Raw genomic sequence first — 13,120 nt, forward strand, 5'->3', positions numbered from 1 at the left:
CTTCTTGGCAAGAACCATTTTCCTTGATTTTCATTGGATATTGAAATGTCAGATTTGACGCATCCAGTGCGCATCGCGGAGCCAAATTAAGCGATATATGAGAAGGCTGATTACCAGTCAAACTCCAGAAATTTGTTTTTCATACATCAAGAAATACCCCTCACTAACCGAGTTCAGTTACGGACCGAGTTTTTCTGCTTGGAGTTATAGCCCCTTCGAAGCAGGCTACACAGTGAAATACGAGCCGCTAAATTGATCAATAATAGCACACATACTGAATGAGGAATATGATAAATGTAATAAATATTATCCACGAAAGAAGATTACATATAAGGGTCTTTTATCTTTTTTTCCCTAATCGTCCTTCACCATAACTGCACATAAACATCCTTCTTCAAACGTATGTCTTACCTTTCTGTGCCCCGCATACCCTTTGCCCCGAAACATACAGCGTAATAAATATCAATAACAGGACCAGCAAGACAGCCATGGTGAGCAAACAAGCGATCTTCCTGTGTGCAGCTCTTACCCACCCCCTGATAGTCTTCTGTCGCTGTTCTTCATCAATACACAATGGTTGCATTCTGAAACGTAACGAAATGTTTACCTTGGTTTCATTAAACGTACGCAATACCAAAAGGAAATACAACAAAAAAGGATTCCTGATCGCAGGTTGGTGAAAAATTTCGAGTTCTGTTTGTAGTTTTCGCATTTGAAAATGAAAGTATTAAGTCAACATGTTTTTTAACAAATTGCACCATTTGCCGTTTGTATATCCAAGAATCGAAACGACAATTGCAAACGTCGTGCACTACTTTCACAAAGAGTTTTAACCATTCACTCCTAACATAAGCAGGCGTTAAATTTATCAAAATCCGAAGTTCTCCCAAGTGAATGTCGGCAAAACTTGTTGACAGGCTTGGAGAATTGATACTGTTTTTCTAGTGCATGGGGCGGCTGTTCACAGGCTAAGGTGTTGCTGTCGCTGATTTTTTTTTCTTCTTTTTTCTTCTAATCGAAAGTTGATGTGAAACGGAATCAGTCATTCTATAGGCTGTGTTATAAAAGATTAACTATAAAATTACCGACACTATGCGGCCAAGAGCCCTTTCTACTGACACAGCACTCGCCTGCTTTATACTGTAATACAGAAGTTTGAGTCACGTATTACAGACGATCCAAGTTGGCTAAAATCTTCATTGGCAAGTCATTCCGCCAAAATACTCTAATGCCGCTCATTGCATTCGATTTTAAAAAAGCTCGACAACTGAATGCGATACTAACATACTATTTTTGCGAATAGTTCCCCTGTTAAGACAGTTTCTTTAGAGTTGCAAAAAACAGGATAAAACATAGCATTAAACATTTAATTGCGAATTAAGGACAACTAAGCCAACTTAATTAAATATTTTGCAAATAATGAAAGGAAAATTCAAAACCAACCTGAGGTACTGATTCCCGAGTGAAATGACAAAATAAGCTTCCGCGTGCAAGGTCAAGATTCAACCGCACATCTCGTGTTCAAAATGGAATTTATGACCGAATTCTAGCTGCAGTGGTTATATATGTCTTTCATTATCGAACCATTTTGAGAAACCATACCGATATCACGTGATAAATGTGTTCTTAGGATTGGACAATTGAGGAAAAGAGTTGAATCACGTGCAGATATGAAAACTGAAATGAATATCTCCTCATTTTTGTGTTTAGTGCGTAACACCAAACACCTTGTAAAAGCGGGAAGAGATTGAGTGTCAACGAATGACGTAATGCCTTATTGGTTTTTGTAGCTTACTGCCTAAAGAGGCGTAAGCTGCTATGCTGTCCTTCTGAGTGAGTGAGTGTAACTATAGTATCGAGCCAAACTCTGCCGATTTTGATCCGATATTCCCCGATCTTAACTCCTTTTTGAATCTACAGACTTCTGTGAAGTCGTAGATACTATGCTATCCAGAGTGTAAGTCCTTCCGTATGTCCATAACAATGGAAACCTGCGGATAATGCTCGGAATTCAGTTCGCTCTTCTCCAATATAGTTCGATTTTCGTATCTCGCGTCGGCGATCGTGATCGCAATTTTTTATCTCCTGCAGGTTTTGTGTCGCATTGTTGCGATTATTTGCTCCGTCAAGGGAATATTTGCCCATCCCAAAGGTGTTCAGCTGTCGCCTTGCTGCAATTATTTCTTCCGCGATTGATTTTTTAGTCAAAAAACGAAATGAAAGATTAAAATCGCTAAATATTTTCGCATGTGTGCAAACAGGCATGCGGATCAAATTTCAAAATTAATTATGCAAATTTGTCTGTGTGTGAGGAAATCTCAAGTTTCATGGTATCTATTAATGGGGAGCAAGAGGAAAATGACCAAAAGATATTTCGGGACGACAGTTTTATTCAAAACAATTCTTGATTTGCGGTTATAAGCGGAAAACGTTCGAATTTCTTACGTGCACAAAGCCCACGCCGTAAAACTCATCATGCTTAGATCGTTGTTTAGTTGACTTCACTGCAAGAAATTGCGTAGCGCTATGATAAAAATTCTGAAAGTACTACAATTTGACGCAAATGCACACGCATATATACGACTTAAAGTGCACACCTTGCATTTCCAAAGCAGTCGTCCTCTGAGATGCGTTCTTAACATATGCATTTACTCAATCCAGTTTTCTTCCCATATTTACGTCCAGTGAGTCAAGACGTTTGGACAATGCTTCAAAGGCTTGGTACATTGAGTCCATCTTTTCTGGAGACAATCATGACAAATAGAAAAGGATTTTTAACACAAGCGATAACCCATTTAAGTTACAGGGATAAAGGAAAAACTGGGTTTCCCGGTGAGGATTTTAGCCCCTCCTATTGCAGCCCAAATGCTCCAGCAGCTGTAATGCAAGCATTAAAGCTCTGTAAAGTTTTGTTAATTTATCCAGTTTTCCCAAAGACGAGTTGACACATGTGACCTAAAACTGATTTCTTAAAACAAGGAAGGCTGGTTTACCAACTTAGAGCAGACACATCTATATAGATGACAACAACGACCTCCACACCAACTATGACCTTTTCACAAATCAAAACCTCATTAAAGAAACACCACTACAAGTTCTAAATATACATACCTTGCATTTCCAAGACCGTTGTCCTTTGAGATGTGTTCGTGACATTCAAATTTACGAGATCCTCTCCGATTTGTTTGTCTTGCCAGTCAAGGCGTTTGGACAAAGTTTCAATGGCTTCGTTTATTGAGTCCAGTTTTTCTAGAGACAGCCATGATAAAGAAAGGTGTTAAAAGAACTGATTGTTTACGTATGAGGAACAAGGTGCTGGGTAATGATTTGAGCCCTTGAGCAAACCAGACGTTTTACTGACTGAAATAAAAGAGCTAAGCCTCACTGAAAAAGTTCAACATTCTCCGCATTTGAAGGCCGGTTCTTTTCTTTAATTAGGCCGCTTTTCACGGCAAATGGGGGGGAGGGGGGTTGGTAGCGGATGTGTTGCATTGACTGATGCATGATAGTTGCGCACGAACCGCATTAATTGGCGCAGGGATGCCCAAGTGAGTCAAAGTAGAGAAAATGCAGGTCGGCAAGACGTTTCAAACGCAAGAAGCTTAAAATTCCTTTCCACAAGAAGCCGCAAGGGGTAATTAATGCAACTGTGAACTGCCAAAAGCGATAAGAAGTTGTTTTGCAACAGTTTGGTAACTTCCCAACTAAACATCTTTCTTGAAACGTCTTACCTTTCTGTGCCCCGCATAGCCTTTGTCTTGATACATACAGCGTAATAAATATCAATAACAGGACCAGCAAGACAGCCATGGTGAGCAGACAAGCGATCTTCCTGTGTGCAGCTGTTACCCACCCCCTGATAGTCTTCTGTCGCTGTTCTTCATCAATACACAATGGTTGCATTCTGAAACGTAACGAAATGTTTACCTTGGTTTCATTAAACGTACGCAATACCAAAAGGAAATACAACAAAAAAGGATTCCTGATCGCAGGTTGGTGAAAAATTTCGAGTTCTGTTTGTAGTTTTCGCATTTGAAAATGAAAGTATTAAGTCAACATGTTTTTTAACAAATTTCACTATTTGCCGTTTGTATATACAAGAATCGAAACGACAATTGCAAACATCGTGCACCACTTTCACATAGAGTTTTAACCATTCACTCCTAACATAAGCAGGCGTTAAATTGATCGAAATTCTCCCTGATTTATTTCGGCAAAACTTGTTGACAGGCTTGGAGAATTGATACTATTTTTTTAGTGCGGGGGCGGCTGTTCACAGGCTAAGGTGTTGCTGTCGCTGATTTTTTTCCTCTTTTTTCTTCTAATCGAAAGTTGATGTGAAACGGAATTATTCATTCTATAGGCTGTGTTATAAAAGATTAACGTATCAAATTACCGACACTATGCGGCCAAGAGCCCTTTCTACTGACACAGCACTCGCCTACCTTATATTGGTAATACAGAAGTTTGAGTCACGTATTACAGACGATCCGAGTTGGTTAAAATCTTCATTAGCAAGTCATTCCGCCAAAATACTCTAATGCCGCTCATTGCATTCGATTTAATAAAAGCTCGACAACTGAATGCGATATTGACATACTGTTTTTGCGAATAGTTCCCTTGTTAAGACAGTTTCTTTACAGTTGCAAAAAACATAATAAAACATAACATTAAACATTTAACTGCGAATCAAGGACAGCAAAGCCAACTTAATTAAATATTTTGCAAATAATGAAAGGAAAATTCAAAACCAACCTGAGGTACTGATTCCCGAGTGAAATGACAAAATAATTACAAGCTTTCGCGTGCAAGGTCAAGATTCAACCGCACATCTCGTGTTCAAAATGGAATTTATGACCGAATTCTAGCTGCAGTGGTTATATATGTCTTTCATCATCGAACCATTTCGAGAAACCATACCGATATCACGTGATGGATGTTTTCTTAGGATTGGACCATTCAGGAAAAGAGTTGAATCACCTGCAGATGTGAAAACTGAAATGAATATCTCGTCAATTTTGTGTCTAGTGCGTAACAACTAGACACCTTGAAAAAGCGGCAAGAGATTGAGTGTCAACAAATGAAGTAATGCCTTATTGGTTTTTGTAGCTTACTGCCTAAAGAGGCGTAAGCTGCTATGCTGTCCTTCTGAGTGAGTGTAACAATAGAATCCGAGCCCACAACGAACTCTGCCGATTTTGATCCTATATTCCCCGATCTTAACTCCTTTTTGTATCTACGGACTTCTGTGAAGTCGTAGATACTATGCTATCCAGAGTGTAAGTCCTTCCGTATGTCCATAACAATGGAAACCTGCGTCTTCTCCGATATCGTTCGATTTTCGTATCTCGCGTCGGCGATCGTGATCGCAGTTTTTTGTCTCCTGCAGGTTTTGTGTCGCATTGCTGCGATTATTTGCACCGCCAAGGGAATATTTGCCCACCCCAAAGAAGTTTATCTGTCGCATTGCTGCGATTATTTCTTCCGCGATTGATTTTTTACTCAAAAATCAAGATGAAAGATTAAAATCGCTAAATATTTTCGAATGTGTGCAAATAGGCATGCGGATCAAATTTCAAAGTGAATTGTGCAAATTTTTCCGTGTGTGAGGAAATCTCAAGTTTCATGGTATCTATTTATAGGAAGCAAGAGGAAAATGACCAAGAGATATTTCGGGACGACAGTTTTATTCAAAACAGTTCTTGATTTGCTGTTATAAGCGAAAAACGTTCGAATTTCTTACGTGCACGGAGCCCACGCCGTAAAACTCATCATGCTTAGATCGTTGTTTAGTTGACTTCACGGTAAGAAATTGCGTAGCGCTATGATGAAAATTCTGAAAGTACAACGATTTGACGCAAAATCTTCTATTATACAATACTTTTTGAACACATTGTTGGTCAAATGTAATTTTTACCGACCAATGGAGTCGTCAAATTGTCGCTAGGCCCTGCTTGAAGTCCGAAAGTTCGGTATTCGGTTTACAGCCACAATTCGCACCCTCTAGAGAACCGTGGTGTCGTTGACTCGAGAGTTTGTTCTGTCACCTTTAAGAGGCTGTCCGCGTAAGAACGGATAAGGCAAATTTCGGCTCTTCACCGATTTCCCTAAGTTTTTCAGTGAAAGTCGACAATTCTATCCCATGTACAAATATCACATTTATTTTGATCATTTTCATTATTTTTATTTTTTACGAGACAATTTTAAAGGTCACCCCAAAATTGCCCTATTTGTTTTCTGTGACCCCTATAATTAAGCTATAAATATCGAGCGTTACCAAATCCTTATTTCTCAATCTAGAAAGCTGATTACTTTACATATTTAAGAATGACTTTATTTCAATACTTCAAAGGTGAAACGATTGCATTCTATAGAATTTTTACCGAGTTATGAAATTTCCAAAATACCTTATCGTGAGCATTAAAATTTGTGAGGAGTGAGCTACATGCAGTTGAAAGCTATTTCTCTTACGTGGGACCTGATCTAGAGTCAAGTATATTGCAGCTTAAAAGTACTTAGATAGAGCAAGTTAAATATAAAATAAAACTTTTGGGCACTCCTCATCCTGCGCCGCAGGGAGCTTTGTGAATTTCATAAATATTTGCTATCTTGATTGAAACCAACGATAAGGCGGTCCGACCTGCAGACAGGTTTCTAAAGCGTAACAGCCCTAAAATACTTAAAGATGCCGCAACGATTATCTGATGGAGTATCAAGATCGATATAAATCATCATTTTGACCATTTTTTCAAGAAATGGCTGAAATTTTCCGGAATAATACTTCGTTAATTATTCCTATATGCAAGTTAGCTTCATGCGTTCGTGTTATAATACCCGTCAAAAATAGTTTCTGTAACAACATTTAGCCATTCAAAGAAGTGTTCCTATAAATGTGAAACTCACCTGTTGTATCCTTTCTTAAAAGCTTTACATAAAATTTCAAGAGCCATTTCCTTTGAACACAATGCGCTAAGGGAATCCAGTTTGTTTTGACAACTAAGTTGTTCATTTCGCTCAATTGTTTTTATCTTGTGCATAATCTTTTTCAGACCTCTTTTGCCGTTTTTCTTCAAGAAAATAATTCACTCTTACTTGGCGAAAAATTTCGTCTCACCATTTGTGAAAGTTTTTTAGATTGTGAGCTAGTTGGTTCTCATGACTAATACGGTGGAGTTTTTTCAGCGTGACTGTGGACTGCCGTGAACTAGCCTGGTCACGCAATATCAGCATTAAAAGATTGTCTCACGGCTGGTGAACTCAAATTAAAGAAATATTTAGCTCGGCATTTATATCATGATATGTTGATGTTTCGCTATTGAGAGTATGAAACCTCCCCAGAAGAAATTGAGAAATTACGCAACCGATAGAATTTGGTATATTTAATTAAATAAACGTTTCCAAAAGTAGGTAGGCGAATTTAGTATATTCAGTTAAAGGCATAAATCATTGAGAAAATTTCGAGGAGAAAGTTTCTTCTGTAAATGAATAAAGGGGTAAGTTTCTAAAGAAACTGTGGTGCTGCGTCGGTGGGAGAGTAAAGCAGGTAATTTAGTGTTATCAACTGGGTTGAAAACGTAAATTAGCCACCGTAAAGAGTAAAAAAGCTGACGTTTCGAGCGTTAGCCCTTCGTCAGAGCGATTAGAGGAATTGTGGGTTGTGTGTGGATTTATATGTAGAAGGTGGAGCTACGCCATTGGTGGGAATATTGTGACGAGAAAACAGGAATAGATTAGTTGAATGAAAAGCGCTCGTTGATTCCGTGGGGATTAAGGGTGCCGATTTGAAATATAAATTTTTGTTCTAGTGTTTTACGGCTTTCCGAACTGCCTAGATGTAAGGAAAGGCCGCAAACTGCCATATGCTGTTTAGAATGATAAGGAAGATTAAAGTGTCTAGCGACTGGCTTGGATGCGTCCTTGTCATTTATTTCCACATCGCGAAGGTGTTCTCGGAATCGGTCACCCAGTCGTCTTCCTGTCTCGCCGATGTATAACTTATTGCAATAAGTGCAAGTTATGCAGTAAATAACATTGGCGGAGGTACACGTAAAGTGATCAATGATCTTAATGGATCTTTTGGGTCCCGATATTTTCTCTACGTTATGAATGAAAGGACAAGTTTTGCATCGTGAGCGAGCGCATTTAAAAGTTCCAGATTGGTCATTGGTATGAAATGAACTCCTGACTAAAAAGTTGCCTATGTTTTTGTCACGTTTGAATGAAATAAGTGGGGGTTGCGAAAAGATAGTGCCAGTCTCTGAATCGTTTTGGAGTAATTTAAAATTTTTAAGAATGATAGATTTAACTGCGTGGTTGTGAGGGTGAAATGTAAGAGTAAATGGAATGCGATCCGTGTTCTCCTTCTCGGCCGTTTGTAGTGCTGCCTGTCGATCGATTTGTTGGGCACGGTGGTAGCCCGCTTGAACGACAGAAACAGGATAGCCGCGTTTATCGAAAAACTGGCACATTGCCTCTGATTTTTCAGAAAAATCAGAGTCGTCACTGTAAATGCTCGTACATGCTATTGAGTGAGGTTCAACATGACTCACGGTCACGGTAGGCCTATGATTTTTTTGTTTTGAAATTAAAGGCATGACTACAAAATAACAGGCGCCAATTTTAAAATGATTTTTACGGGTTTGCTTACATGTTAATGCTTTAAGCGCTCTTATTCATCGATATAGAACTGTACATCAGGGTACTTAGAGGCGGTGCACATTGCTTCTCAACAAATTCACTGTAAATCCCCTATCATTGGTTTGCCAGGGCTTCCTGCTTACAGTCATCCCAACCGTGTCCCGTGTGTTACACTTCATTAAAGCATTAACATTCTTGTATAAATGACATCAGTTGTTCAATCAGGTCTTTTTTCCTGTCTCTTGATTTAAATGGTACTTCAAAAAAGCGCAAGATTTCTTTAAGCAGTGAAAAATTAAAAAGACTCAGCTTATTATCTCTCGCACACTCGCATAAGTTAAGGGCGTCGTAAGACAGAGGGTGTTGCGGCCTCAGTACGTTAGAAATGTGCACCATCAGTTGTTGTCTTTCAGCTTCCTTTTCCTCTAGAAATAGTTCCTTTGGATTGTGCTCGATTCCTGAGTGTGCTTGTTGCCTTCTTCTGCTTGCTGCAAGGCGAGAAAAGAAACCCTGTACTTGGCTCTTGGTCAACCACTCGTCTCGTTCAAACAACCTTCTATTCTGCTCATCTCTTGTCTTGCGCGTTTCATTTGAGACTTGCTGAGGGTCAGCTTTTGGCCCTGATGGTTCTCCTAGGTCAAACTTTGCAGTTAGATATTTCTTAACTCAGTGAATCTAATGGATCCTGCTCGTGGCCTGTGTAGGGCCTAGCCCATAATGACAGTGTGCAACGCGGGTATTGAGACATTTTCACTTTGGTGGATATTAGGTTCAGACGGTTCATTTTCAGTGACGTTGACGGATGTAGTAAATCTGTCTGCCCAATCTCTACGAAGCTTGTCATATAGCGTTTCTGACGGCCTTTCATCTTTGACGCAATGATCCCCTCCATCCAAATGTGACTCGAGCTCTGAAAATGTTTGGAAACTCTTCACGCATCCAGGCTCGGAACATTCAAACATGCTTATATTCGAATCGTCCCAGTCATTCTCTTCTTCTGAACTCTCTGTCACAGGATCTGAGCATTGATAAACACTTGCATCATGAAGAGGGAAAAATTTTTCACTAACAATGATACCAGTGTCCCCTTGGCCCTTTAACACCAGCTGGTCAAAAGAGATTTCCTTGCCACGCCCTATTCGGTACGACCTCAACACACGAATACCTTTCTCCTCAAACTGGACGTTGTGAAGCTTGCTAAAACCATCTATCTTGTTCACTTCTAGGGTTATCTTCGCCTCGTCAACTTCGCAAACGCATGCGGATGTACCTTTCACTGGTCTTTCAGAAAGTGCCCTCCTCATGTCTCCCGCTAATAGAATGTCGTGTCCTTCGTTGCAGAAACGTCGGATGCATGTTTTCATCGGACACAGAATTCTATCACATACATCCTTGCCATATTGTGGCTCTGAAAAGTCGTACCGACAAACTTCTAAACCAACCCGCTTAACAATTCCTCTTACTACTGCAATGAGGGAGTTATTATGATAACAGCCAGCTTCATCTGACCGCAGATAAACCCAAGTGATGCGAGGCTTTTCGGTCTTAATTTCTCTCAGTGTGCTTTCTATGATGGAACACACGGCGAACCAGTCCTGCTGGTATGCGTCAAACAGATGGGCATACGACCGCAGTTCTAGTCTTCCTTCAAGGTTCGGATCACGTGTGATCACCGTCGAGATGTGCCAACTCAATCCTCTCTTGCCAAACCAATCTGACTGCTTCTCACGATATTTAAGCTGAAGGAACTTCATTGCCCAGTCCATTATTACCAGTGCACAGTTCTGATTAGCACTTATCGTCTTCAGCTGATCTTGCTTTGCTGCTGCCTGGTTTACAGAGCGAACAATATGAGCCTTCCACTCAAAAATATCTGTCTGTGCCAGTTTGATGTCGTATAGCAGATCGTCTCGATGTTCACTGCCGTAAGGGATCCAAAATGGACCTCGAACTTAGTCTTCGAGTTCATCTAAGACATTTTGCAGATTTTGACACTCGTTACAGTTTTCTGTGTGCTGATGGGAGCATTTTTCCTGGAAGTCGGGATCTTGTTCGTCACTTAAAGCGAACTTGCGGCAATGATCAGGACATAAAGCTTCCTCTGGATTGCAGTGAACGCGATAATTGGTCTTTAAGTAGCGTTTTCCAATCTTAAGCCTTTCCTTAACCTCAGCGCACCATTGTCTATTCATTCCTCCTTTCTCTAGATCATCGACAATCATTTCAATTTTCTAGAAACCAGCAGAGCCATCGGCAGAAGTATTGTCGAGGCCTTGTGACGACTTTCTCTGTGAAGCTTGTCTGACTTCTAGGATTTTGAATAAAGTGGTGCGACTGAGAGGTTCAAACTTCTCCTCCTAACAAAACTGTATGTACTGGCTAATCATCGTAGACCGCGTCACGGTACGCACCACGTTCGGCATCTCGATGGTTTCGCCACTGTCTAGCTTAAGGAATTTAGTTCCGTAAGACACGTCTTGATAAAAGTATGGGCGATTAATGAACTCAACGAAATGATCGACTTTGGTCATATCAATGCGAACACGATGATGTATCTTCTCCTCAGGCACTTGACCGGGACCTATCGTTCTTGCATGACACCGCGCTCTCTGTATCTGTCGTGTAGACAACTTTCCATATGGCGAGTGTAGTTCTTTTAATGTGCTAACCGAGTACTCATACGCATAAAGGCTAAGAATTTGCGTCTTGATGCTTTTGGTTTTGGCATTTTTGTAACCGGTCATCAAAGATTTCAACACATCATCGGCTTCTGCTGTCTCATCCTTTTCTCCACCTGGAGAAGACGAGGCGTGAAAGAGCGTCTAGCCGTCGTTTGGGGCTATCACATTACATACGAGCATACAGTCTTCAACCGCTTTCTCGATGTAGAACTGTCGCTGGGTTGGACTGCTTTCTTCCCACGAGACAAGCTGTGATGGTAGTGGCTGTCGCTTGCGAGGAACATTTCTGGCAACCTCGTCCATCGCAGCATTGTAAGTACCAAGAATCTTTGTTTCGGGGATCTGACGGAAAGTTCCTTCAGGAGTTGCTGGAGTCCAACAAGGACTAGAAAAGGGTTTCCTGTTAGGGGTAGAAATCTGACGAAATGGCGTTGTCTCCATTTCAGCAGCATGTGGTCCTATGGCTGTTCTTGCATCAGCTTTGGCCGCTCTATAAGATAAAACAATCTTACTGACGGCATGAACGGACATTATCGGACATGTTCAATATGTTTCGTGTCGTCTCTTCGAAGGAACGAGTCGGTAAAGAAAGGGATTCACAAAGGAAAAGAGGGCTAACTGTGTTATTCCATAGAAAGTTAAATCTGCAGCCACCAACACAATCTTTGTCTCAGTTTCGTACTTGGCATGCTCTTTCGATGCATGACGTGGCATGCGAATAAACACCTTGTGTGGTGAGGTATCTTAGAAACAATAAAATATCCAACAAACCTCTCAGAATCCGCAGCTTCCTGGTTGACTGAACCTTTGGTAAAACTGTGCCATTCCGAACCCAACAGTCGCTCAGAATGCTTCTTCCAGCAAGTGGTGCAAATAGCTATAAAATTGCATCAATAAAACTGATAAATCGTCGTCGTCTTCATCATCGTCATCGTCATCGTCATCGTCATCGTCATCGTCTAGCTTAGCCTAAATCATTTCTAAGAGAGATACTAGGCGTTTCAAACACATCTAGGAGACCTATAGTCTCTATCGTGCATAACACTTGTCGTTGTGGATGTGAGATAAAGGAAAAGTTTTTCCGAACCGTAGAGACGAGTAAAAGAGGGGCGACATCGCGCGAGGCATGGGCAGGAGATGCAGATTCACCGCTCAGGACTATATTTGTTTCCTAAGCCAGGCTGCCCAGTAGTCTTAGTGTAGCAATAGCATAGAAGAATTAAAGAAATTTCCTTGGTTGATGATAAAACACGCATTTTTGTATTTACGACTGCGACACCAAGAATTAATCAAGGGAAATGGACATGTGACCAACAACAACAAAAACTTATAGGGATATTGACATTTGAGGAAACAGAACTAGAGAGAGCCACAAGGCAATTGGTACTTACGTGATCCTACAGCGGCGATTTCTTTGAATATAAGTCTTATTTCGTCAGCTATTTGGAAGGTTATGACGTGGCTGCCCACCACACTTGTAACTTTCTAAGTATGGCCAGGGTATTAGCACGATCTTGGACCTCGCCAGAATCTTCCCAGTGAGTGTCTGTGCCTCGGGCAGATGGTCATTCCCTCTAGCTGAATTCTCGACAAATGCTGAATTCCCGTTCTCGCCATGATTAACTTGGCTTCTGTAACTTCACTGCATTTTGACAAGTGGCAGCTAGCCAAATGGGCGGATATATCTGCGTTACACTCCGAGAGCAAAACATGCTCTACTTCCTCCCTACTAGAACCGCACGGACTTTAAAGTATTTCGTAACGAGAACAATTTGGGGGAACAGCAGACATCTTTAGTGCTA

At 40.7% G+C, this 13,120-nt stretch overlaps 2 protein-coding genes and 1 pseudogene across 6 annotated transcripts in view; all 3 read right to left on the bottom strand.

Annotated features, from left to right (window-relative positions):
• LOC113666008 (uncharacterized) overlaps nt 1-1,677 on the bottom strand; it is a 71,641-nt gene extending 69,964 nt beyond the window's left edge. For all 3 annotated transcript variants that reach the window (XM_089199856.1, XM_089199857.1, XM_089199855.1), the window contains exons 1-2: nt 1,444-1,677; nt 412-584 (exon numbers count right to left, since the gene is read on the bottom strand). In XM_089199856.1, coding sequence (XP_089055982.1) covers nt 412-583 — 172 coding nt within the window. In that variant the 5' untranslated portion in view covers nt 584; nt 1,444-1,677. The remainder of the gene's footprint in view (nt 1-411; nt 585-1,443) is intronic.
• Nucleotides 1,678-2,588: 911 nt separating this feature from the next.
• LOC149049390 (uncharacterized) lies at nt 2,589-4,145 on the bottom strand. Of its 3 annotated transcripts, none has more exons than XM_089199898.1 (3): nt 3,732-4,140; nt 3,112-3,249; nt 2,589-2,741 (listed from the first exon to the last, which is right to left on the bottom strand). In XM_089199898.1, the coding sequence occupies exons 1-3, from the start codon at nt 4,030-4,032 to the stop codon at nt 2,653-2,655; spliced, it is 528 nt and encodes a 175-aa protein (XP_089056024.1). In that variant the 5' UTR covers nt 4,033-4,140; the 3' UTR covers nt 2,589-2,652. The 3 variants fall into 3 exon arrangements, with proteins under 3 accessions (XP_089056024.1, XP_089056025.1, XP_089056026.1); XM_089199899.1 differs by having other exon boundaries at nt 2,589-2,736; nt 3,732-4,096; XM_089199900.1 differs by lacking the exon at nt 2,589-2,741 and adding an exon at nt 2,744-2,877 and having other exon boundaries at nt 3,732-4,145.
• A 4,678-nt stretch (nt 4,146-8,823) lies between these two features.
• LOC149049391 (uncharacterized) lies at nt 8,824-11,849 on the bottom strand (annotated as a pseudogene).
• Between the last annotated feature and the right edge of the window lie 1,271 nt (nt 11,850-13,120).

This window comes from Pocillopora damicornis, chromosome 3 (genome assembly GCF_964200805.1).
Source record: "Pocillopora damicornis chromosome 3, jaPocDami1.2, whole genome shotgun sequence".
Taxonomy (NCBI): Eukaryota; Metazoa; Cnidaria; class Anthozoa; order Scleractinia; family Pocilloporidae; genus Pocillopora; species Pocillopora damicornis.

What these genes read in the sequence shown, in the direction of transcription:
- LOC149049390 (XM_089199898.1), bottom strand. Translation starts at nt 4,032, where the DNA reads ATGCGAAAACTACAAACAGAACTCGAAATTTTTCACCAACCTGCGATC. An exon ending in GCTATGCGGGGCACAGAAAG is followed by an intron (nt 3,250 to 3,731) that starts GTAAGACGTTTC and finishes GGCTGTCTCTAG; the next exon opens with AAAAACTGGACTCAATAAAC. An exon ending in AACGGTCTTGGAAATGCAAG is followed by an intron (nt 2,742 to 3,111) that starts GTATGTATATTT and finishes GATTGTCTCCAG; the next exon opens with AAAAGATGGACTCAATGTAC.